At 44.1% G+C, this 27,311-nt stretch overlaps 1 protein-coding gene and 1 pseudogene across 1 annotated transcript in view; one reads left to right on the top strand and one right to left on the bottom strand.

Moving 5' to 3' along the window:
• Nucleotides 1-16,358, top strand: part of SNX5 (sorting nexin 5) — a 62,504-nt gene extending 46,146 nt beyond the window's left edge. The window contains exon 14 of the mRNA XM_036321384.1: nt 14,814-16,358. Within this exon, the coding sequence (XP_036177277.1) occupies nt 14,814-14,876 (63 nt within the window). The 3' untranslated portion in view covers nt 14,877-16,358. The remainder of the gene's footprint in view (nt 1-14,813) is intronic.
• A 9,810-nt stretch (nt 16,359-26,168) lies between these two features.
• LOC118663588 lies at nt 26,169-26,696 on the bottom strand (annotated as a pseudogene).
• Between the last annotated feature and the right edge of the window lie 615 nt (nt 26,697-27,311).

The following is a 27,311-nucleotide window of genomic DNA, read 5'->3' as shown; positions in this document are numbered from 1 at the left end:
CCATGGCAGGCTCAGTCTTGATTTCCAATCTGTTGCAAACCTGTACATTCTTACTAAAATTTATTACTAGAGAAATGAAAATTTTAAAACCGAAGACTTTCAAAACACAAGCCCCCGATTTTTATTGTGAAATCTGACAAAACATTGCTCTGGCCAGTTGCTGTAAAGGGTCCTCAGTGCTCACCCCAGTGTCTGTTCTCCTCTCATCATGGGCCGCTGACAGCTCACGGGCCACACTAGGCATGCAACCACTACTGTGTTGTGTTGCTTGTAAAACAAAACAAAACACTGGGAAGAATCTAAATATTTACCAATTGGAGAATGTGCACATAAACATATCATGTCCATACTATAAAATCCATGTACTAGTGAAGAATCAAATGGGAGGTTTGTAAATCCTGACCTAGAAGGGTGGCTGAGAGACATTGAAAAGTGGGAGAAAAAAACAAAAACATACAAGCTGCTAAAGGATACAGTTTTCTCATGTGTTAAAGGTGAAAAAAAATCCACAAAACATTATATATTTCCTATCCTATCTAATAATAGACAAACATGGTAATTAACCGTAACTTTGCTACCCTTCCCATTGGCTAATCAGGGCGATATGCAAATTAACTGCCAACCAAGATGGCGGCAGGCAGCCACACAGCTGAAGCGAACATGAGGCTTGCTTGCTTCAGTGACGGAGGAAGTCAAGGTTCCCCGCCTGCCACAGTCCAGCTCTGAGCTCCAGATGCAACAATGTTGCAATTATAGAAGCTAAACAAACCCAGAAACCTGCTTTCAGCCGCCAGCGGGCTCAGAGCTTAGAGTGCCAGTGATGGCAACAGCGTTTCAATTATAGAAACTAAGCAAACCCAGATACCTGCTTTCAGCCAGCCACAGTCTCAGAACTGGAGCTGGCTCTCAGCTCCAGTGACAGCTATAGAAGGTAAATAAATCCCAGAATAAAAAAAATAAAAATAAAAAAACAGAAAAAAAGGAGAGGTTGGGAGCTTCAGTCGCCCACCAGCATGAAAACGGCCCTCAGCCCCTCACCCAGACTGGCCAGGCACCCCAGTGGGGACCCCCACCCTGAAGGGGGTGTGACCAGCTGCAAACAGCCATCATCCCCTCACCCAGGCTGGCCAGGCACCCAAGCGGGACCCCCACCCTGATCCGGAACACCATTCAGGGCAAACCAGCCGGCCCCCACCTGTGCACCAGGCCTCTATCCTATATAGTAAAAGGGTAATATGCAAACTGACCCTAATAGCAGAAGGACTGGGAATGACTGGTCACTCTGACACACACTGACCACCAGGGGACAGATGCTCAATGCAGGAGCTGCTCTCTGGTGGTCAGAGCACTCTCACATGGGAGGAGCTCTGCTCAGCCACAAGCCAGGCTGATGGCTGCCAGTACAGCGGTGGTGGTGGGAGCCTCTCCTGCCTCCTCAGCAGCGCTAAGGATGTCCGACTGCAGTTTAGGCCTGCTCCCTGCTGGCAAGTGGACATCCCCCGAGGGCTGCCAGGCTGCCAGAGGGATGTCTGATTGCCATCTTAGGCTCAATCCCCCAGGGAGCAGGCCTAAGCCAGCAAATGGTCACCCCCGAGGGGTCACAGACTGAGAGAGGGCACAGGTCGGACTGAGGGACCCCCTACCCCTGAGTGCACAAATTTTTGTGCACCCGGCCTCTAGTCTATATATAAAAGCCTAAGCAACCAAACAACTGAACCACCAGAATGACTGGAACAACTGGCCAACCAGTCACTATGATGTGCACTGACCACCAGGGGGCAGATGCTCAATGCAGGAGCTGCCCCCTGGTGGTCAGTGTGCTCCCACAGCGGGAGCGCTGCTCAGTTGACTGACCCATCCTGGTGGCCCACCAGCCCAGCGGTAGCCACTCACTCCATCGGTAGTCCTGCAGGTCCAATCTCTGGAGAATGGGCCAGGCACTGATGGACCAGCACCGCGGGCATGATCTGACAGCGCCCCCAGCCTCCTGGAAATTGGCCTCAGGCACTGCAGCTGCTTCTCCTCCCTAGACACTCTGCAAGGAAGAAAGGATATAAAAGTGGCCTCCAGGTGGCTCCCGACAACTGGCGCGAATGTCAGCGGGACGGATCTGGATCCCGAGCCAGCAAGGGCATTGCACAGCTCACCGGGAGGGCTGATCACATTCTGGCCCCCCCACCCTCAGGACCCCACCCATGCACGAATTCATGCACAGGGCCCCTAGTCTGTGTATAAATATGTATAAACATATATAGAAAAGATACTGGAAATGCTATTGAGAATGGCAATAGTTTCATTTTTTATGGAAAGATGGCATTCAAATAATACTTGTATAATAAAAAAAAAACCCCACACTAACATCTAAGCAAGGTTGATCTAAGGCAGGTAAAGCCTCTCCCTAGTTCTCAGGTTTCATTGGAAACCAAATTTTTGCTGCCTCCCAACCAAGGGACACACCACACACTACCACGTAGGTGAAATATTAGACGAACAATCCGTATCAAGGACAAACTCATAGGAAAAAGAAGACACTCTGGCCCCAGTTGCGGCCTGAGAGGCTGAGAGGGGACCTGGCTGGTTGGTTGATAGCATATGAGCCCCCCATGAGGTGGCCAGAGGCAGAATAATGAATTTGGATTTTAGATTCAACTGCAGAGTAAAATTCTAGGACCTGAGTTCTGAGGTGAAGGTAGATTGAACACAGGTATTTAGTCTTGGCTCCTTCCTGAATCCTGGCTCAAGTGATGGTCAAGGGAGACAGAACCCTACAAAGATGAAGAGAACGAGGCTGGAAGACAGGTGAAGGAATGTTAACGAACTTAGCAGAAGACACACTGGCATCCTCAGTGGGTAGTGAGAAGGGGAAGCTGCAGGACTTTCACGACAGAGCCCCCAAAGCCCTTTTGTTCTCTCCTCTCTGGGTTCTTTGACTCTACAGTTCTGACATTCATGCTGATTTACCTTGATATGAATCTTGTAATATGGAAAGTTACTTCCTTTGATTCTGTTAGGTTTATTGTATAGTTTCCTTGATCTTTTCCTCTGTTCTTTTTCTGGAACTCTTTCTAGCTGGATGTCAGACCACCTGAATTCATACTGTATTTTTCTTCCCTAGTTTCCATGTTATCATTTTTTGTTGCTGATCTACTTTTGAACAATGTCATTGTCTTTATCTTCTGAATGCTCCTATTGGATTTTTAAAAATTAAACTTTTAATTTTGTAGATGCACATATAAGAAACAATACAGAGAGATCCTATTTACCCTTTACCCTCCTCCTAGTTGTAACATCTTGCAAAGCTATAGGACAATATTAAAGTCAGGATATTGACATGGATGCAGTTACGATACAGACACTTTGGTCACCACAGGGATCTTTCACGGTGTCCTATCACAGCCACATTTGCTTGCCTCCTGAGCGGTTCCCTCTCACTTATTTCTATAACTTTGTCATTTCAACAATGGACTCAGAAATGGAATCACACAGTATGTGATTAGCTTTTTTTTACTCAGCATAATTCTTTGAGATTCATACAGGTTTTTTTTTGTTTTGTTTTTTAAAATATATTTTATTGATTTTTTACAGAGAGGAAGGGAGAGGGATAGGGAGTTAGAAACATCGATGAGAGAGAAACATCGATCAGCTGCCTCCTGCACACTCCCCACTGGGGATGTGCCCGCAACCAAGGTACATGCCCTTGACCAGAATCGAACCCGGGACCCCTGAGTCCGCAGGCCGATGCTCTATCCACTGAGCCAAACCGGTTAGGGCTCATACAGGTTTTTGCTTGTATTGATAGTTCATTCCTGTTTATTGCTGAGAAGTATATTCCATGTTACTGATGTACTACCATTTCTTTAACTATTTGCCACTTAGAGAAATTTAGTTTGTTTCCAGTTTTTTGGCTATCTATATATATAAAGGCCTAATATGCAAAGTGTCCCCCTCAGGAGTTCAACCAACTGCGAGATCAATTGACCAGGACATTGATATGCACTGACCACTGGGAGTGGTGTGGAATGAAGGGAGGCTCTGGCTGGCAGCCAGGGAAGGGAGGCCCCAGCTGGCAGCCAGCAGCCGCTAGGGACTCTACCTGCGCACAAATTTTGTGCACTGGGCCTCTAGTTACAAATAAAGCTGCTATAAACGTTCATGTACAAGTTTGAATGTAAGTTATCATATACTGAGATAATTGCCCAGGAGTGCAATTGCTAGGTCCTATGGGAGTTGCATGTTTAGTTTTTTTTTTAAGTATATTTTATTGATTTTTTAGAGAGAGGAAGGGAGAGGGATAGAGAGTCAGAAACATCAATGAGAGAGAAACATCGATCAGCTGCCTCCTGCACACCCCCTACTGGGGATGTGCACGCAACCAAAGTATATGCCCTTGACCGGAATCGAACCTGGGACCCTTCAGTCCTCAGGCCGATGCTCTATCCACCAAGCCACACCGGTTAGGGCATGTTTAGTTTTTTTTAAGACCCTGCCAAACCAATGTATGAGGGATTCATTGTTTCCAGACCCTTGCCAGCATTTGGTATTACCAGTTATGTATTTTAGAAATTCTGATAATCATCTCATAGTGGTTTCAATTTGTATTCTCCTGATGACCAATAATGTTGAGCATCTTTTCATATTATTATGTACTATTGGTATATCCTCTTCAGAAATGTCTCGTCGTGTCTTTTGCCATTTTCTAATTAGATTGTTTGTTTTCCTACTGTTGAGTATATATATATTATTGATTTCGGAGAGGAAGGGAGAGGGACATAAAAACATCAATGATGAGAGAGAATAATTGATTGGCTGCCTCCTGCATGCCCCCCACTGGGGGTCGAGTCCGAAACCCGGGCATGTACCCTTGACCAGAATCAAGCCTGGGACCCTTCAGTCCACAGGCTGACGCTCTATCTACTGAGCCAAACCAGCTAGGTCTCTACTGTTGAGTTTTGAGGGTTCATTATATAGTCTAGATACTAGTTCTTTGTTGGATAAATGGCTTGCAAATATTTTCTCCCAGACTATAGCTCATCTTTTCATCCGCTTAAGAGGGCCTTCCACAGAGCAAAGTTTTTAATTTTGATGAATACAGTTTACTAGTACTGATACTCCTTTTATGGATAATGCTTTTGGTATCAAGTATAAACCCTAGACCCCAGAGATTTTCTTCTCTGCTTATGTGGGGGCTAAAAAAATTAATACCTTTCCTTCTGTCTTCTAAATTTTTCTAGCTGGTTTAATAATTAAATTTACAGAGACAGATTAACAGGAGAAAATTAAAGTTTTAGTTCATACGCATGAGGAGTTCACAGAAGCATGAAATTCCAAAGACAGTGAAGCAACATTGGGTATATTTGTTATTTGTGGACAAAGGAGAAGCGGTGATTTCAGAAGTGAGAATGGGCGATTTACAGGTAGTTGAGGAAGAACAGAACATACATGGCAGGAAAATTCTTGCTAGGCAACTCAGAAACAATGAGACATAGGGGGTATCCAGCTAACAGACCTCTGACTGAAGCCCTCTTATTTACATACTTAATTCAAATTAGGTGAAGAATATCCAAAAATTTCCTTCCTGAAGCAGGTTTGTCTGTCTGAGTCCCTTGGGCAGGAAAGAGAGGAGGGTCGAAGGTTCTTCTGAGTCTTGTTTCTTTTTTTTAAAATATATTTTTTATTAATTTCAGAGAGGATGGAAGAGGGAGCGAGAGATAGAAACATCAATGATGAGAGAGAATCATTGATCGGCTGCCTCCTGCAAGCTCCCCACTGGGGACCGAGCCAGCAACCCGGGCATGTGCCCTTGACTGGAATCGAACCTGGGACCCTTTGGTTCGCAGGTCGACGCTCTACCCACTGAGCCAAACCAGCTAGGGCCTGAGTCTTGTTTCTTTTTTTTTTTTTTTTTAAATATATTTTATTGATTTTTTACAGAGAGGAAGGGAGAGAGAGAGAGAGTTAGAAACATCGATGAGAGAGAAACATCGATTAGCTGCCTCCTGCACATCTCTTCCTGGGGATGTGCCCGCAACCCCAGTACATGCCCTTGACTGGAATCGAACCTGGGACCTTTCAATCCGCAGGCCGACGCTCTATCCACTGAGCCAAACCGGTTTCGGCTTGTTTCTTAATAAACAACTTAAAACCAATATCCCAAAGAGGCAGCTTCGGGGTGGCAAAACTTCATTTCCCTTCACTTATTTTTTAACGTTTTGTAGTTTTACATTTAAGTTCATGATCTATTTAGAGTTAAATTTTATATTAAGTCTGAGGTTTAGGTTGATGTTCATTTTTTTTTTTTTTTTTTTTTTTTTTGGTCTATGGATGTCCAATTTCTCCAGTACCACTTGTTTGAAAAGGCTCTCTTTCCTTCCTTAGATCATCTTGGCACCATTGTAAAAAATCAGTCTGGCCCAGCTGGTGTGGCTCAATTGGTTGAGCATTACCCCATGTACCAAGAGGTTGCCGGTTAGATTCCCAGTCAGGGCACATGCCTGGGGTGTAGGCTAGATCCCCAGTAGGGGGCATGCAGGAGGCAGCCAATTGATGTTTCTATCTCTCCCTTCCTCTTTCTCTAAAATCAATAAAAACGTATTTTTATAAATTAGTCCGATCAGTCTTTGTGCACCTATTTTTGAGTTCTCTATTCTGTTCCATTGACCAATAATCCATCCCTCCACCAATACCACCCAGCCTTGGTTATTCTAGTGTTATAGTAAGTTTTGAAATCTGATAAGCTAATTTCTCCCTCTTTCTCTTTCTCAAAATTATTTTAGATATTCTATATCAATTTGTGGAGAATTGACATCTTTACTATGGGGTCTTCTAATCCATGAACATATTATATCTCTACATTTGTTTAGATCAGCTTTGATTTCTTTTATCAGCATTTTGTAGTTTCAGCATACAGATCTTGTACAGCTGTGCATATGCCTGCTTTATTTTATTTTTTATATTTTATTGGTTTTTTTAGAGAGAGGAAGGGAGAGGGATAGAGAGTTAGAAACATTGATGAGAAAGAAACATCGATCAGCTGCCTCCTGCACACCCGCTACTGGGGATGTGCCTGCAACCAAGGTACATGCCCTTGACTGGAATCGAACCCGGGACCCTTCAGTCTGCACGCCAACGCTCTAAACACTGAGCCAAACTGGTCAGGGCTATTTTTTTGTGTCCAATTGTAACTATTGATTTTTAATTTTGGTGTCCACTGTTCATTACTAATTATAGAAATACAATGGATTTTTATATGTTTAACTGGTATCCTGAGACCTTGTTGAACTCACTTATTCGTTCTTGGATTTTTCAGATCCCTTGGGATTTCCTACATAGACAATTATGTCATCTGCAAATAGCGACAGTTGAATTTCTTCCTTTCTAGTCATATGCTTTTATTCCTTTCCTTTTTGATTGTTTGTTTTTGCCTTAATGCACTGGTTAGAACTTATTGAATTAAGAGCCATGAGAGCCTTGACTTGTCTTTTTCCTGATTGTGTTATTGTTGTAATTAGCTAGTTATTAATAGAAAAGGAGCAAAGAAAAGGCTGGACATTATAAACATGGCCATTTGAGCAGCTTCACCAGGAAGCTACAACTTTACATTCCCAGGCAAACCACCGGCTCAACAAAGGGGAGATGGACACATGTGCAGTGAATTTGGGGTAAAGTAAAAAAGGTGCCTGTCGCCTGAAATAAAGATAATTGGCTAAAGAAGGCAGAACCATTGCAAACTCACAAAAATTTACAAATACATAATTTCTCAGAGCCTAGGGGCCCAGTCAAAGGAGTTTGCTCTTGGTGCTTTTGGCTCTCTGTTCCTCTGGTTTTGTTTCTGCTTTCTTATATTTGCCTGTGTTCCCTCCATAGCTATGTGTTTGTAGAAGCTGCATGGCTCATGGCCATGTGGACCCCATACGCAATGGACTGATGGACTACAGCTTGGAACACAAACTAAGCTAGCCTGATGCTGGACTGAAGGGTGCAAATGTGGAGCAGAAACTCTGGGAAATGGCTTTAATCCTAGCTCGGCTGAAAGCAATGGGCCTTTTCCTTGGCAGAATGTAGAAAAATGGGACCTTGGAAACTAAGGGATTTGATTTTACAGAGATAAAGCTCTCTACAATATTTCATCCTCCCGTGCAGATCTAAAAAATATCTTTTCTTGTGACATCGCAAAAATCCCCATTCCACTAGCAAAGTTGGGGACACTAAGAATTCTCCATCGATAACAATTTTATGGGGAAAACATTCAGTGTTTGCCATTAAGTTTAACATAACTGATAGATTTTGTGGTAGATACAACTTATCTAGTTAAGTAAGTTTTCCTCTATTATTTTTCTGAGAGTTTATTTTTAAAATCATGAATGGATATTGAATTTTGTCAAATGCTTTTTCTGCCTTGATTGATATGATCATGTGATTTTCTTTTAAATAGTGTTACTATTGATAGATTTTTAAAAACTACCGAATTAGCTGTGCATTAACATATTTTTATTTAAATAAACCCTATTTGGTCATTGCTGATATTTTGATAAGTGTTGCATCTGAATATTAAATATATTTTTATTGATTTTAGAGAGGAAGGGAGAGGGATAGAGAGATAGAAACATCAATGATGAGAGAGAATCATTGGTTGGCTGCCTCCTGCATGCCCCCCACTGGGGATCAAGTCCACAACCCATGCATGTGCCCTTGGCCGGAATCAAACCTGGGACCCTTCAGTCTGCAGGCCGATGCTCTATCCACTGAGCCAAACCGGCTAGGGCTTGGACTATAGTCTTTTGTTTTGTTTATTATTTGTTTGTTATTTTCATTCAATTCAATAAATATGTTAAAATTCCCTTGAGACTTTCTCTTTGATTAGTGGATTATTTGGAAGTGTGTTATTTATTTTCCAAGTATTTGGAGATTTTCCTGTTATTTTTCTGTTCTTGATTTCCATTTTCATTTCATTGTAGTCAGAGAACACACTTGGTGATTTGAATTCCTTTAATTTGTTTGGTTTGTTTGATGGCTCAGTATATGGTCTATCTTAGCATATATTCTGTTTCCACTTGAAAAGAATGTGTATTCTGCTATTGGCAAGTAGAATGTTTTATACATGTCAATTAGATTCTGTTGTTTGATGGTGGTGTTGAGTTATTTTATATCCTTGTGATTTTCTGTTTAGTTGTTTTTTCAACTGTTTTGAGAAGGATATTGAATGTGCCAACTCTCATTGTGGATTTGTCCTTTAAGTTCTGTCAGTTTTACTTTATATTATTTTTTAGCTCTGCTGTTCGGTGCATGCACATTTAAGATTGCTGGCGAATTGACTCTTTTATCATTATACTAGTGGCCCAGTGCACAAAAATTTGTGCACTCAGGGGGCATCCCTCAGCCCAGCCTGCCCCCTCTAACAGTCTGGGAGCCCTCACAGGATGTCCTACTGATGTCCCTGTGGGGAGTGAGCCTAAGCCACAGTCTGGCCTCCCTCTGTGGAAGGCAACTGGCCGATCAGGTATATAGATACTTTCTGAATGCAGCACAGACTCCTTCCTTATTTCTTTCCTCTGTGGTTGGAAAATAGGGTACAAAAAGGTGGAGACAGAACTGTGGCTGGGCCTGGGGCTCTTGTAGGCAGCAGAAAGAAGGAGAGGGCTGGGGAAAGTCTAGACATGGTTTTTTTCAATTGTCCCCCCTTCCTCCGGGCCCCTCACTCTGTTCTTTCCTTGTCGTGGTGGACGCTTGGGCCTCGGACTGACAGGAGCCCAGCGACAGTGGAGTTCAGCCCCCTCACTTCTCAGCTGAACATACAACCGCCTCACATTCCAAGTGGAGCTCTTTTCAAGTGGCTAAAGTGCTGGCAATTCATGCCTCCCGGCCTTTCCCCTCTGGGGCTTCCTCAATGGGTCAGTTGCAAACTTTACCGAGACACTCTGCCCTGGTAGTTCTGCACCGGCCCCTGCACTCTTCCTTGAGGTCTCTGGGTCCACAGTCTGAGCTCAGGGAGGTCACCCAGAGCCCATTGCCCCGGACAGGTGGGGCAGGGGGGCTAGCTTGAAGAGCTGGAGGAAGATGGCAGAGTAAGAGTTGGTATGAACCAGCGCCTGCTTAGCCAGACTTCCTAAGCTCCCCACTGGGCCCAGGCCAGGCCCCTTCCCTACACCAGGAGGATCCCAGTTGAGGTCCCCTCCCTGCACCCAGCACTCTCCTCCCTGTTCTACCACTGGGGGAAGGGAGCAGCTCACCTGCTCTGGACCTTGAAAACCTGGCAGGCTGAGGCACAGGAGGTGCAGCCTAGGGTGCTGGTGGCTGCGAGCCTTCTCCCCGACCCTGAAGCGTGGGGCAGGGTTGCAGCAGCTCACAGCCATCCCTGGGCACCATGCATGGAGAAACTGCTCTCCACTGGGCCACCATCCACCTGAGACCTGTGGGGGTTGGGGTGGCCTCAAAGGGCTCCTACTGGCCCCACTGAAGCCAGTCTTGGCTTGGCCGGCCACCCCCTGCACATGCCCCACGGGCCTCATCGTCCTCATGAATCGCCGTGGTCCGGCCGTCCCATCCCAGGAAGTGGCCATCCTGATCACCATGGCTCACTCCTGGGTGCAGTTGGGCCTGCCCAGCAAGCATGTAGGCAGGAGCTGGGCCTCTGAGGGGAAGGAGGATGCATGCCCGGCCAGGGTAGAAGTGGGGAACTTGGCGGTATAAACACAGCTCACCCCCACGTTGTGCCAGCCCCTCGTGCTGCATTCCCAAACCCCTGGGTGCCCCTGCCCAGCACTGTGCTCTCAGGCCTGGGGTGGGGGTGAGGGACCTGGAGCACCGTCCTGAAGGCAGCCCTTGCTGGCTTGGAATCACAGTGGTCAATCCGGGAGGGATGCAGGATGCAAAATTCCGCCTCTCTCTCTCTCTCTCTCTTTTTCTTTCTCTCTCTCTCTCTCTCTCTCTCTCTCTCTCTCTCTCTCTCTCTCTCTCAGAGTGGGCCCTGTGTCTCCGGTGGGCGGGCTTGGGCCTGGGCGAGGCGATCCACATCTCTTGCCTTCGCATTGGGACGTGTCTCTGGTGGGCGGGCAAGGGCTCTGGCAAGGCAATGGGCACCGCTTGCCTTGCCCCAGCCCCCGCCCGCCCCCAGATTGCATTGGGATGTGTTTCCGGTGGGCAGGCGAGGGTTCGGGCAAGGCATCTGCATGGATTGCATTGCCCCAGCCCCCACCCGCCCCCTGGATCGCACTGGGACATGTCTCCAGTGGGCAGGCAGGGCTCCGGCAAGGCAATCTGCACCACTTGCCTTCGACCCAGCCCCCGCGCATTGGCACGGGTCTCCAGTGGGCAGGCGAGGGCTTCGGCGAGGCAATGGGCACCGCTTGCATTTGCCCCAGCCCCCGCCCGCCCCCAGATCGCATTGGGATGGGTCTCCGGTGGGCGGGCTTGGGCTCGGGCTAGTCGAACTGCACCGCTTGCCTTCGCCCCAGCTCCCGCCCACGCCCACGATGGCACAAGGAGTGGGCCCCCTGTCTCTGGTAGGCAGGTGAAGTGATTGGCACTGCTTGCCTTGGCCCCAGCCCCCACCCCTCCGGTGGGCGGGGGAGGGCTCCGGTGCAGTGACCAGCACCGCTTGCCTTGGCCCCAGCCCCCGCCAGCACCCATGGCAAACGGGGGCCTGGATGGTGGCTTACGCTGTCCTACCCTGCCTTCAGTATGCAAATTAGCCGCCATCTTTGTTGGCGGTTAACCGCCATCTTGGCTGGCAGTTAATTTGCATGTCACCCTGATTAGCCAATGGGAAGGGTAGCGGTCGTACGCCAATTACCATGTTTCTCTTTTATTAGATAGGATAATGTCCTTTTCTGTCTTTGGTAATATTCTTTTCCCTGGAATCTACTTTATCTAATATTAATATAGCCACTCCTGCTTTGCTTTGATTGGGGTATGCATGATATATCTGTTTCCACTCTTTTACAATCTGCCTATATCATAGTTGAAGTGAGTTTCTTGTATATAGCATATGGTAGGGTCATATTTCTTAATTCACTCTACCAATCTCTGTTTTTTAAGTTGGTATATTTAGACCATTTACATTTAATATTATTATTGATTTATTTATAGTATTTTTGAGTGTATCTCTTTGAATAGATTGTTTTGGTAGTTGCCTATCCTTCCTTAGGAACTTTCATTAAAGGAACATTTGTTTCTTCATGCTAGAAACACAATGACAACAACAATAATTATGGTTTCCTTTCTACCTTCTGCCATGTGCCTGGCTCTCTATAATTGATCTCCAAGCATTATTGTTTCAATTTTTCGATGTGAAAATTAAGGAGACTCAGAGTACTAGAGTGATTTGTTCAGGGCTACACAGTAAGAATCTATTTGCCACCAGGCTCCAAGTTGTTCTAACACAGTTAAAAGCATCTGTAGCCTGTGGGATTGTTTTGAGATAGTCTTTTTAGTTAATACGTAGGCTATTCTCCATTTATAATGAAGGCTCTTGTCTACCTTGGGGGAGATGTACTCTTCCTTCTCTCACTTTTCTTTTTCTCAGTTATGTTTCTGGAGACTGCCTGCATCATGGGTTCTGGAAAATAAGGAAGTTTTCAGCAGCAAAGAGTCTGCAGCTAGTAGGTGGCAGTATAGCATCCAATGATTCTAAAAACACCATGAGATGATCTGTCCTAACTTTGGACACATCATTGCTCTCACGGGAAAGTTAGTGCTGCTATTTTCTCCCTACCAATTAAAACAGACTCATTCCTGATGGGTAGATCTTGTGGCAATCATTTATTTCAATTTAAACTCCACCCTAAAGAGATAAATCTTTTCAACCCTGTCAGAATTTCCTTTGTCTATCTCAGCTGCCCACTATTATAATCACACCTTGGACTTTGTCATTACTAGAAATCACATCAGAGCTGAAATCTTGTTTTCAAACATTTTACCTCTCTGACAACTATTTATCCTCCTGGCTCACTTGTTGGAAATTTTCCCATTTCAAGAAACCTATTACTTCATCAAGACTTCTAATAGCTTTTCGCTATCATTACTTTTCTTCCTTCCCTCAGTAGGTTTATCATTATAATCCCTGTATTAGTTAGTCTTTGCTGCAGTAATAAATCTCAGTGGCTTACACAACAAAGCTTACTTCTTACCAATAGTTTTCCTGGCTTAAAAAAAAAAGCAACACATGGACTTTAATATTAGAGAATTTGGCCTTTATTAACTTGCTTACACATAAACAAAGCTACTCTTTGCTCATCTGTCCTAACCTATGAAGTATGGCACCAACAGACCCCCTTCCATAGCTTTTACTATGTAATCCGATGACTCCTCCCCTCAAAACATGGTGAAAAAAAAGTTTTCACCCAGGGGAATGCTAACCAGAAATATTAAATTCTAAAGTTTCAGCAGATGCAACACCAGAAATAGGTTATGGACAGCTCTTACTTAAGTCTTTTACCTAAATAGTATAATAGAAAGTTATGGCGTTAGCCAAAAGAGCACACAGGTTTCCCACTGAACTTTGTTCTAATGGGTTTCAATGTTCTGTGACAGCTTTTGGCCAAGTTGTTTTTATTAAAAAGTACTGATTTTATGCCCGGCCGGTGTGTCTCAGTGGTTGAGCATCGACCTATGAACCAGGAGGTCACAGGTTCGATTCCTGGTCAGGGCACATGCCCGGGTTGTGGGCTCAATCCCCAGTAAGGGGGCGTGCAGGAGGCAACCGATCCATGGTTCTCTCTTATCATGGATGTTTCTATCTCTCCCTCTCCCTTCCTCTCTGAAATCAATAAAAAAATATTTAAAAAAAGTACTGATTTTAAAAACTAACTTAAAAACTGCCACACAAAAACCCCCAGACGGTCCACCAAACATTCTCCTTTCGTTCTGAAGGTTTTACAGTGCATTGTAATCATTAACCAGTCTTTATACTATTAAACTTCAATGGCCACTTGAGACAGTTTTGAGATCATTCTTCCACCAACGACTAAGACGGGTGGCAGGTATTGGGGCTAATATTCATTTGGCCTTCTGAGCTTTCTGGGCAGACTGGTGACTGCCAGCCCCCGCTGTCTCCTTGTTCACTGTTTTGATGGCACCTGTGTGTCTGTCTCATGTCATGAACAGCAAAACGGCTGAGAGGAGGACAGTCAGAGAAGCTCCCAACACACACGGGCTTGCCAGGAACCGTATTAATGATGGCAGCAAATTTGCAGGCAATGTGAGCTGTGTGACAGTTCAGCACAGGTGCATGTCTGGCACTGATCTGGCCTGGATGGTTCAGGGTAATCACCTGAGCTGTGAAACCAGCTGCCTCCATTTCTGGATCATTTTTGCTGTCACCAGCCACATTGCCATGACAAACATCTTTGACAGACACATGCTTGACACTGAAGCCCACAATGTCCCCAGGAAGAGCCTCACTCAAAGCTTCATGGTGCATTTTAACAGACTTCACTTCAGTTGTAACATTGACTGGAGCCAAGGTGACCACCATGCTGGGTTTGAGAACACTAGTCTCCACTCGGCCCGCATGGACAGTACCAATGCCTTCAATTTTGTAGACATCCTGGAGGGGCAGATGCAGGGGCTTGTCATTTGGACGAGTTGGTGGCAGGATGCAATCCAGAGCTCCAAGCAGCCTGGTCCATTGGCATTGCCATCTTTATGGGGGACTTTCCACCCCTTGAACCAAAGGATGTTAGCACTTGGCTCCAGCCTGTTGTCGCCATTCCAACCTGGAACTGGCACAAATGCTGCTATGTTAGAGTTGTAGCTAATTTTCTTAATGTAGGTGCTGACTTCTTTAACAATCTCCTTGTATCTCTTCTGCCTTGTAGGGTGGCTCAGTGGAATCCATTGTGTTAACACCAACAATCAGTTGTTTCACACCCAGTGTGTAAGCCAGAAGGGCATGCTCACAGGTCTGCCCATTCTTGGAGATGCCTGCTTCAAGTTCACCAGCATCAGCAGCAACAATCAGGACAGCAGTCAGCCTGAGATGTGCCTGTAACCATGTTTTTGATGAAGTCTCTGTGTCCTGGTGCATCAGTGATCATCACATAATACTTGCTGGTCTCGAATTTCCACAGGGAGATATCAATGGAGCTACTACCCTCATGTTCAACTCTTGATTTATCCAATGCAGGCATACTTGAAAAAGCCCTTCCCATCTCTGCAGCCTCCTTGTCAAAAATTTCAATGGTTCTTTTGTTGATCTCATCACATTTGTAGATCAGATGGCCAGTAATGGTAGACTTGCTGGAATCTACATGTCCAACTATGATGATGTTGATATGAGTCTTTTTCTTTCCTACTTTGGCTTAGATTTAGGGGTAGTTTTCATGACACCAGTGTTCCGGTGGCAAACCTGTTGTGAAAAAGCCGATTTGTTTTGTCACACCTGGGCTTTAGGCTCCAGCATCTCTTGTTCTAAGACTAGGTGAAGGAGCAATGGCTGTACAGAAATGTTCTTTCCATGGCGCATAGTGGGAGCATCAGAAGGGAGTGAAAAGATGCAATCTTTTAAGGCCTCAGCTTGGAACTGGCACATTGTCACTTCTGCCTGCCTATTGGTCAGAGCAAGTCACATGGTCAAGCCCAATGAGTCAGGGAACTGTTTTCCATTCCCTGGGATGGAAATATTTGCTTGACAATAATAAATCGACTACACCTCTTCGATCAATTCCCTAGCCCCTCTCTCTTTGTAGAATCAATCCTGGATGAACACAAGTATTTGTCTTCTTTCTGTATATACCTGAGCAGCAGAACATTGGTTGGAGGAAAACTGTGCAACTGAGCTGACTGATTTCCCCATAAATGAATTATCTCAAGTCTCACCGGACACTAACCATGCCATGTCTAAATTTTTTCCTATTTATTTATGTAATACCTTATTGTGGTGAAATATGCATAATGTAAAATTTAACATCTTAACCATTTCTAAGTGTACAGTTCAGTAGCGTTAAGTGTATTCCCATCGTTGTGCAACCAATCTCCAGAACTTGTTCATTTTGCAAAATTGAAACTCTGTGCCCATTAAACAATAACTCCCCATCCCCCACTTCCCCCAGCCCCTGGAAACTACCATTCTACCTTCTGTTTCTATGGATCCGATTACTCATATGAGTGAAATGACATCGTATTTGTCTTTTTGTGATTGGCTTATTTCACTTAGCAGAATGTCCTCAAGATTCATCCATGGTGGAACATGTGTCAGAATTTCCTTCCTTTTTAAGACTATATAATATTCTATTGTATGTATAGACCACATTCTGTTTATCCATTCACCCATCAATGGACACCTGGCTGTGTTGCTTATACCTTTTGGCTATTGTGAATAATATTGTTATGAATATGGATGTATAAATAACTTTGAGATCATGCTTTCATTTCTGTTTGGTATATACCCAGAAGTGGATTTCTATATCATATGGTAATTCTCAGTTTAATTATTTGAGCAAACTTTATGCTGTTTCCATAGTATTTTAAGTATTTCCCACAATTTTACACCTACCAACAGGGCAGCCAAACATTTTATATTTCTCTGGAAAGCCTACTTTGGCCCTTCCACCAATGACCATGTCATACTGTATCTTTCTTCCTCAAAACTTCCTCTTCTCCTCCCCCATTTTTTACTTTTAGGTTCAGCTGCTGACTTTGCCTCATTTCACTGAGAAAGTAGAAGCCATCATATGTAAACATACTTATCCTCCTTGTATCAGACAACATTCCTTCATTTTCACCATCTTCCCATTCTGGTTCCTGTTTGTTACAACCAAAGAGACATACCTGCTGCTAACCCCTTCATCTAATCCCACCCTCACCCTCATTTCAGGGATTCATCACCTCATTCATTTTTCCCATCACCCTTACTGAACTGAGTATTTTCTATCTTTAAAAAAACTCTCCCTTGAGCCCTGGCCAGATAGCTCAGTTGGTTACAGCATCGCCAATCAGGGCACATACAAGAATCAACCAGTGAACGTATAAATAGCTGGAACAACTAGTCTCTCTCTCTCTCTCTCTCTCTCCCTCTCCCTCTCTCATCAATTATATATGTAAAAAACCAACCAACCAAGCAAACAAACAAAAACCACTCTTCCTTAAGAAGTTCACATCATCTATGTGGTATTCTTGCCAAAAATGTTTAACCTGAATCCAATCATGAGGAAACAATCAGACATATCCAGGATGTGGGACATGCTACGTGACAACTGGCCTGAACTCTTCTAGCTGTCAGTGCCATGAAAGACAAAAATAAATAAAAATAAAAAATGCAGAGGCTGTTTTAGATTAAGGAGAGTACAGAGACGTGACAACCAAATGGAATGTATGAATCTCAATTGGATCCAGCGCCAGGAAAAAAGAAAGCAGCTAGAGGGGATGTTTCTGGACTGTTGGGGAAATGTGAATATGGTCTGTTTATGAGGTAATGTCATTGCTTCAATATTAAATTTCTTCAGGTGGGATATGGCATTGAGGTTACATAGGGGAATGGTCTTGTTCTTAGGAAAAGCATGGTGAGTATTTAGGAATATCTACAACTTTTTTTTCAATGATTCACCCCAAATGAATATATATATTTTTATCTAATAAAAGACAAAAAGGGTAATTGACCGTACCTTCGCACACTTCCCATGGGCTAATCAGGGCAACATGCAAATTAACTGCCAACAAAGAAGGCAGTTAATTTGCATACGTAAGCTCCAAGCGGTGAAGCAAAGCCAAACGGCCCCAAAGCCGGCCGAGCAGTGAGGCCTCCTGGCCCTGGGATCAGCAGAGCCGTGAGGCCTCCCGGCCCCCGCGCCAAGCGGAGCCTCGAAGCCTGATGGCTGGGGGTGGAGGGGGGGGCTCTGGCCGGAGCCCAGCCAGAGCCAAGGCCTGGGTCCCAGGTGCCAGAGGAAAACTGGTGCCAGCAGCCAAGGGAAGGGAAGGCCTATTGCACGAATCTCTTCGTGCAACAGGCCTCTAGTATATATATATATGAATGGGGGAAGTAAATGTGGCAGTGTTAACAAATGATGACTAAAGAAAGGTAAAGGGTGAAGAGGAGTGCATTGTATTCCTCTTTCAACTTTCTGCAGGTTTGAAACTTTTCAAAAGAAAAAGTTGATCAGAAAAGAAAAAGAATCTTCCCTTGAGTCATATCTGCCTGTAGCTATACCCAGTTTATGAGCCATTCTCAGCTCAGTGATTGAGCCATTCACACACAGAGCTTCTGCCCTCACTTCCCTTCATCACTGGTCCATTCCTGCAGGCGCCTGCCCCTGAAACTGCTCTTGTCGAGGTCCTGATGGCCTCCAGGCCAGCAACTCCCAGACCAGCATTCCACACAGCTGGTCACTCCCTGTCCTCCAGGTGCTCCTGTCTCTCAGCCTCAGAGACACCTTCTGGTTGCCCTTACCTCAGTGGTCTCTTCTTGTTTATCTTCCTTGCTTGCTCCTTTGCTCTCTCCAACCTCTAAATTTTGGGCTCCTCAGGTCCCAGCCTTTCTTCTTTAAAGCTCTCCTCAGGCGAGTTTATCTGTTCCTATGGAGTTAAAAGCTGAATTTGTTCTAATGATGTCCAAGTGTACACCTCCAGCCTGGATGTTTTCCACATTTGATGGCTTCACATCTGCCCTTAAATATTTCACATACATCTCAAGCTTAACTTTCAATTATTTTTTCATTAATTGAGCAAATATTGAGTGTCCTCTATGTACTAGGCAACTGCTCTAAACACTGGGGTCATGGAGAACAAGCCCATTATGGCCGTGCCATTCCTTGTGAAAGACAGCAAATATGAAAGAATTTGATGATCATACGGGCTATAAAGAGAATACATTTTTTAAAAAGGGGATATATTAGAGGCTGCTTGGGTGGATCTATACCTCTTCTTTGGGTGCCCAGAGAAGGCCTCTTTGAGGAGGGTACAATGAAATGGAGCTCAGGATGAGAAGTGGGGGCCAACAAGAGAAGATTTAGAGATGGGGAGTCGAGGTAGAGGAGGTGGCTAGTTTAGCTGCCCTCAGGTGGGAATGTGCTTGGCATGTTCCAGACCTGAGGTGTATCCCCAGAACTCAGAACCTTGATCCCCTCTCTCTCTGGTTCATATTTTTGAATTCCAGGGCATTTAAGACATGCTGATGAACTCTATCTGAAAAACCTTCACTTGACCTTGAATTCCTATTTTAGAATCTTCTTCAAACTAGGAACTGCTCTCTGTCTGGGATGGAAAGCACTTTGATTCTTGTATTGGCAAAGGGTCAGCATGTTAGTTCAGAGTTTCACCAATCCTTTCACCCTCTACCATGTGCAAAGCCCAAACAGTAACCTGAAATCTTGAAGGGGGAAGGTTTCCATCCTCCACGGTTCCCTCCCAGCCCACCCTTACCCTCTGTAGCTGCCACTGTATTCCTGGAGACTGGAGGGGAGCCATGAGAGAGGGTCCTGGTACTAACAGTTGTCACATTGCTGTAAGTGTCTCTCCCAGCAAAGTGGAAAAGGTGACTTGACTCTGTTTTATAATCTTTCCTGGGTAGGATTGGTAGCCAATGATAATAAAATAAGCCTCCCTCAGGGCTAGATCCCATTAGGCCTTTGCTAATGAGGCAAAAATCCATCTTTTCCTAAATGAGGCGCGCGCCTGTGTGTGTGTGTGTGTGTGTGTGTGTGTGTGTGTGTGAGAAACCACTCCTTAAATAAATTTGAAACATACTTAGAACTTAATTTTTTTTGAGTCAGCAATGCATTCATATCTTTCTAAAACTTAAAACATTAAAAAAGTGTAGCAAATAAGTGAAATAAGCCAGTCAATGAAGGAAAAATACCACATGATCTCACTCATTCATGGATAATAGAGACCATTATAAACTTTTGAACAATAATAGATACAGAGGCAGAGCTGCCTCAAACAGATTGTCAAACTGCAGCAGGAAGGCCGGGGAGGGTTGCGGGGCAGGAGGTAGGGGGGTAAGAGATCAACTAAAGGACTTGTATGCATGCATAGAAGCATAACCAGTGGACATAAGACATTGGGGGATAGGGGAGGCTAGGGGATTGTCTAGGGCGGGGGGATAAAATGGACACATATGTAATACCCTTTGTAATACTTTAAGCAATAAAAAAAAAAAAAAAAAAAAAGTGTAGCAAAAAAAATGTTTCCCCACACCCCTGTCCCTAACCTCCCATTTCCTGTCCTCCTCCATCCCCTGCCCTGCAAATGGATAACCACTATTATCAGTTTCTTGTGTATCTTGTGTGAGGACCCACTTGGAACCCCAGAATTGGAACAAAGATTATTTTAAGCTAAAGATGTTTGAGATTCAACAGATACAGAAAGAAGCCTTCTCGGAGTTTCCCTTATCCAACTCAAAGCAGAAACCTCAGAGAAATGAGGACTGCTATGAATTCCCTCTTCAGGGCAGCTTCTGCTACCAGGAGAGAGAGAGAGAGAGAGAGAGAGAGAGAGAGAGAGAGAGAGAGAGAGACCAAGAGTAAATATACCATAAATCTCATGAAGAAGATGAAAGAGTATCACACCTGCACGAGCAAACATTACCACAAACTTTCTTATCTCTGGTTTATTCTCCTAAAAACCCACTTGTCTTTCCTAAAGAAACCTTTTTGTTCTTTCTGGAGAAGCCCTTTTCCCTCCCTTTCCCTTTCTTCTACTAAGTATATAAATATAAAAGGCCCAAATTCCAAAGACCGCTTTAATTTAGTCATCACTGAGCACTCCCTCATGTATGCATAAATAGGTTCTGACTTCCCTCTTGCTGATCTGTCTTTTTTTTTTTTTTTTTGATCTGTCTTTTGTTTAGTCTACAAGCCTCCACCTTCAGAACCTAAGAGGATAGAGGAAAGTTTTTCCTCCCTGACACTTGCAAAGACATTTTTTGGTATATATACATATACTAGTATAACTATGTAAGCAAATATATTCTTCTCACCCTCCTCATACATATAGCATTTATTTATTTATTTATTTATTTATTTATTTATTTATTTAAACAGATATGATTTCACTCTATAAAACTGTTATACATCTTGCTTTTTTTTTCACTTGAAAATATATCTTGGAACCCTTCCAATATCTGTACATAGAGAGCATTATTATTATTATTATTATTATTATTATTTTTAAAATATGTTTTTTTATTGATTTCAGAGAGAGGAAGGGAGAGAGAGAGAGGGAGAGATAGAAACATCAATGATGAGAGAGAATCATTGATCAGCTGCCTTCTGCGTGCCTACAGGGGATCGAGCCCAAATCCCAGGCATGCGCCCTGACCGGGAATCGAACTGTTCCTTCTGGTTCATGGGTTGATACTCAACCACTGAGCACCACTGGCTGGACTTCTTTGTATTTTAAGAAATTCTTATTCTTTTTTGTTGTTATTATTTTTGCTTTTTAAAATACTTAAACATTTTCTTTTGCTATTTTAAAAATTAACTTTATCAAGGTATAATTTATATACAATAAACTTCATTTATACATTTTAAGCATCAGTTTGATGACTTTTGACCAATGTATACACCTAAACAAGATCTAGCACCCATCCATTATCAGAGGAAGTTCCTTAGTCCTTCTTTGCTGTCCCCTCAATTCCAGGCAACCACTGTACTGCTTTCTGTTACTGTAAATTTGCTTCTCTTGTTTAAAAATTTTATATAAATGGAATCATGTTTTAGACACTCTTTTTATCTAGCTTGTTTTACTCCCTACGGTGATTTTTTAAAAAAATTGATTTTAGACAGAGAGGAAGGGAGAGAGAGAGACAGAGAGAGAAATGTTGATTTGTTGTTCTACCTATTTATGCATTCATTGGTTGATTCTTATATGTACCCTGACTGGGGATCAAATCCCAAATCCTTAGGGTATCAGGATGATGCTCTATGCTGGGAGCCGGTCCATCCTTGCTGCTTGACACAGTCGCTGCAGGGAAGGAACATCTGCACAGCATATGTTTCAAGGGACCTGGCGTATATGGCATACTGTTCTTAATATGTTTTCTCACCTTCTTGGCGCTATGTGTTTTAACCAAGGTCACCTCCGAGAAAGGTTGTTTCCCCAGGTAGGGATTTTCCCCTGAAGTTAGGAAGGGAATAAAACCCCTTAACTAACTGCCAGGCGGGTAGTTAATCACTTTAACTACGAACAATCACACTTAAGCTACATAATCTTTACTCCCTGGAATGGAGATAAGAAACGCCCTAACCTTTGTAATAGAGATTGATAGGATTGAATCAACTGGTATAAATACAGATGTAACAAGACAACAGGACACAGAACCTAGCGAGAGAACCTGGCTGAAGAACCTAGAGACAGAACATGGCTACAGAACCTGGATAGAACATGGCAAGAGAACCTAACTAGAACCTGGTGACCGAACCTGGCTGGAGAACCTGGACAGAACCTAGCGAGGGAACATGGCTACAGAACCTGGCTGGAAAACCTGGACAGAACCTAACGAGGGAACATGGCTACAGAACCTGGCTGGAGAACATGGAGAACCAGGCTGGAGAACCTAGCAAGAGAACATGGACACAGAACCTGGCTGGAGATCCTAACCAGAACTTTGCTGGAGATCCTGACCAGAACTTGGCTAGAGATCCTGGCTAGGCTGTTGATCAACTGAACGCTGTCTCTGTGTCATTCCTTCTTCGCCGACTCTGTCCACACCTTTGGGGACCCCTGGACCTGCTGGGGTTGGACCCCAGCATCTCTAATCTTTTTTGTTTTTGGATACATGCATATATTTAATAATGAAGCAATTCACCACCAACAACAAAAAATTAGAAAAATGCATGAGACCTCAGTGCTGTGGAATAGTATGGGACATCAAGGCAAAAAGACGCAGCAACTGACCCAGAAAGCTGAATGAAGAGAGAAGCAAAGGCAAATTTGGCTAGGATGGTGTTATATGCTCTTGAAAAGGAGAATGGCTGCAGAAACACCCATTTATTTGACTGCTTAGAAGCAGGCAGCCTTACTGTACGCTGCATGGAAGGGAAGCAAAGAGCTAAGAAGGGAAAGAGAGGAGAGGGAGAAGAGCAATATGGAATCCAGGGTAAGCAGATGGAAGAGACTGAGATAGAGTTACAAAGAGAAGACTCCACGGCCTTTTGTTTCCTCTGAACTCTAAAATAGACCTGTGCCGAGTCTTCAAGTATGTCAGTTAAATTCAACGATCACATAAATAGCACCAGGCACTGTGAAGGAATGGTGGAGGGAGTGCTTCACAAAGTACAGGGACGACGTGGTCCCTGCTCTCAGGGAGCTTACATCCGATGTGGGGAGACAGATTCCACGCACAAAACAACTATAAAACATATTTACAAAGCAACATAAATACAAATAAGTATACATAGGAATAAACAACATATGAAAGCTAAGGGGTACCATGTCAATAATTGCTTAGAAGTCCCTAGGTCAGTCAAAGAAGACTTTCTGAAGGAAAAAGTTTTGGACTTTGAGTATGATGTTAGCAGAGAGCAGAGCATGTGCCACGGCATAGAAGTGGAAGTAAATATGTCATGTTCAGTAAGTAAGCAGAATAGCTTGATGAGTAAAAAGTCTCAGTGGGTCTCGTTAAGAAGAAAGATGAAATAGTAGGGGTCTATCTGGTGAGAGATACTACAATATTGGGTCTGGTCCCTAAAACAAGCAAACAGGGGAAGATGTTTTCTTTAGGTAATAAGTGACCACAGGTCCAGGAGCAATTCCACGGCTCTCAAAAGTTTTGTAGTTACTCTAAGACTAGTAATAAGATGGTAGAGAAGTATTCAGCATTGTTCAGCAGTTCAAGAACTCTTGCAGCCTGCTGCAAGAACTCTTATGAAGTGACAGGTGGAAAAACGCAATGAAATTCAAAGATTGAGGATCTATACCCAAAGGCTAGCCAGATCCCAGGAATCTCAAGTGCTCAAGCAGAATGTCCCAGACCCTTGTTACTGATTCCTGGTGAGGAGCAGATTATGTATACTTCTAAAATAATTTGAATGCAATCATAATTCCCGGAGAACCAAGATGGCGGCATAGGTTGGCGCCGGAGTTTGCTGCTCTGAACAACTGCTTCGGGGGTGAAGCCAAGGAACGGAAGGGACGTCGCCCAGAACCACAGGAGCGCTGGCTGAGTGGAAGTCCTACAGCTGGGAGGAAAGAGAGGCGCATGCGGACACTCAGAGGCGGCACAGTGCTGAAGTCGAATTCTGAGGTGCGGAGTGCGCGGAGCGGGCTGGCGGCGGGGGGCGCGGTTGGCGTTTTCAGTCGGGAGGGAGTCGCAGACTCTGAGCTCCAGATACAGGCGAGTCTTTGGGGACCCAGACTCAAGCAGGAGAGGCGGGACTGTCTGGCTTCGGTCAGAGTGAGTGCAGCTTTCTCTCTGAGCTTTGCGGCGGGTGCTGGGACTCAGAGAGGCGGAGCCCCTGGGGACGGGACTGAGAGCCGCCATAACTGCTCTCTCCGGCCCACCCTGTTGATCCTGTGTGACCCGCCCCACCCAAACCCTGCACACAGGCATTTGCCGGATAGCCTCAGGCAAACGCCAGATTAGCACCTCCCTAGAGGACAGAAGTTCTCTCACTGCTGACACAGCTGATTCTCATAGCCACTTGGCCTGGAGGTCAAACCCTCCCTGGAATTAACTACAACAATCAAGATTTAACTATAAGACTGCGAACAAAGACCACTAGGGGGTGCACCAAGGAAGCATAACAAAATGCGGAGACAAACAGGACAAAATTGTCAATGGAAGATATAGAGTTCAGAACCACACTTTTAAGGTCTCTCAAGAACTGTTTAGAAGCCGCCGATAAACTTAATGAGATCTACAAGAAAACTAATAAGACCCTCAATCTTATATTGGGGAACCAACTAGAAATTAAGCATACACGGACTGAAATAATGAATATTATACAGACTCCCGACAGCAGACCAGAGGAGCGCAAGAATCAAGTCAATGATTTGAAATGCGAGGAAGCAAAAAACACCCAACTGGAAAAGCAAAATGAAAAAAGAATCCAAAAATGCGAGGATAGTGTAAGGAGTCTCTGGGACAGCTTCAAGCGTACCAACATCAGAATTATAGGGGTGCCAGAAGATGAGAGAGAGCAAGATATTGAAAACCTATTTGAAGAAATAATGACAGAAAACTTCCCCCACCTGGTGAAAGAAATGGACTTACAGGTCCAAGAAGCGCGGAGAACCCCAAACAAAAGGAATCCAAAGAGGACCACACCAAGACACATCAGAATTAAAATGCCAAGAGCAAAAGACAAAGAGAGACTCTTAAGAGCAGCAAGAGAAAGAAACTCAGTTACCTACAAGGGAATACCCATACGACTGTCAGCTGATTTCTCAACAGAAACTTTGCAGGCCAGAAGGGAGTGGCAAGAAATATTCAAAGTGATGAATACCAAGAACCTACAACCAAGATTACTTTATCCAGCAAAGCTATCATTCAGAATTGAAGGTCAGATAAAGAGCTTTACAGATAAGGAAAAGCTAAAGGAGTTCATCACCACCAAACCAGGATTATATGAAATGCTGAAAGGTATCCTTTAAGAAGAGGAAGAAGAAGAAAAAGGTAAAGATACAAATTATGAACAACAAATATGCTTCTATCAACAAGTGAATCTAAGAATCAAGTGAATAAATAATCTGATGAACAGAATGAACTGGTGATTACAAATAGAATCAGGGACATAGAAAGGGAATGGACTGACTATTCCTGGGGGGGAAAGGGGTGTGGGAGATGCGGGAAGAGACTGGACAAAAATCGTGCACCTATGGATGAGGACAGTGGGTGGGGAGTGAGGGCGGAGGGTGGGGCGGGAACTGGGAGGAGGGGAGTTATGGGGGGAAAAAAAGAGGAACAAATGTAATAATCTGAACAATAAAGATTTAATTAAAAAAATAAAATAAAATAATTTATTTTTTTAATTGCCATGACAATCAACTTTGATACTAACATTTTAGAAATTAAAATAGGAGTATAAGAAGAGCCCTAATCTACTAGTATAAGGAATGCTCACGTCCCTGAAGAAGGGACAGGTCAGTAAGGGCCCCAATTTTCCCCGGTCTTTAAGTGGAAAGGCAGAACATCACACCTTGAAAAGAGGCTTTTTTCAGCCAAAGTTGCTAAGACCTCTGTAAGCCTATTGACCTGAAGCTGTTCCAGGAAGGAAAGAAGAGTCCAGGTCAGACATTCAGCAGCAGCCAGAGTTGGACTCTATGTCACGAGAGTTCCGCTGGGAGGCAATGGGTGCCACTGATGTTGAAATATACCGTTGAGGACGGATCTTGATGCCATTTGCCTCATTGTGGATATGAAATAAACCCTGCTGGATCTCCCTATATATTTCTTTGGTTGTGTTAATGAAGGCCTCTTCAACATGGCAGGCTGTTTTGGCTGAAGTTTCCATGAATGTAAGTCTACGCTCCTGAGCAAAAGCCTCTCCTTCTTCTTTCTTCACATCCCTGTGGGACTTTAAGCCACTCTTATTCCCAATCAGCATGGTAACCATGTTGGGACTGGATTGCTGCCGGGCATCCTGTCACCATGAGGCCAGGTGGTTGAACGTTTCACGCCTTGTAATGTCTTACACCAGCAATGCTCCGGCTGGTCCCCTGTGGTAGGAACGGGTGCTGGAACGGAAGGATTCTTGCCCAGCTGTATCCCAGATTTGCAGTTCGATTTGTTTCCCATCAGTGTTGACCATATGGGCCCCAAACTCCACACCTATGTTGAGGTCATGGACAGGCTGGAACCGCTTGTCTATAAACTGCAGGAAGAGACATGACTTCCCCACACCTAAAAGAGGAGGACGTACATTCTAGCCTTCATGTGGCCGGGGAGCAGTCCTGAATCACTCTAATTTTTTTAAAAAATTGTTTTTAAAATTGATTTCAGAGAGGAAGGGAGAGCAAGAGAAAGATGGAAATATCAATAATGGGAATCATTGATCGGCTGCCTCCTCCTAGCCCCACACTGGGAGTAGAGCCCTGACCAGGAATTGAACCATGATCTTCTGGTTCATAGGTCAACACTCAACCTTTGAGCCATACCAGCTGGGCAATGCTCTAACCTTTGAGAGTCATCCATGCAGTCATCTTTCAGTAATTTCATCATTTTTATTATAATCCCTTTCTATGGCTATACCAAATTTTGTTTATCCATACCCTAGTTGATGGGTATTTGAATTGTTTCAGTTTTGAAAAATTGTGAATAAAGGTGCTATGCACATTTGTGTACAAATCTTTTTTTCTTAAGCATTTGCATTTTTGAATTTTTGATAACTTATGCATCTTAATGTAGACATTCACAAACATTTGAGCAACCAGATTACATA

Source organism: Myotis myotis, unplaced genomic scaffold, assembly GCF_014108235.1.
Source record: "Myotis myotis isolate mMyoMyo1 unplaced genomic scaffold, mMyoMyo1.p scaffold_m19_p_9, whole genome shotgun sequence".
Lineage (NCBI taxonomy): Eukaryota > Metazoa > Chordata > Mammalia > Chiroptera > Vespertilionidae > Myotis > Myotis myotis.
This window is presented reverse-complemented; position numbering and strand designations above follow the sequence as displayed.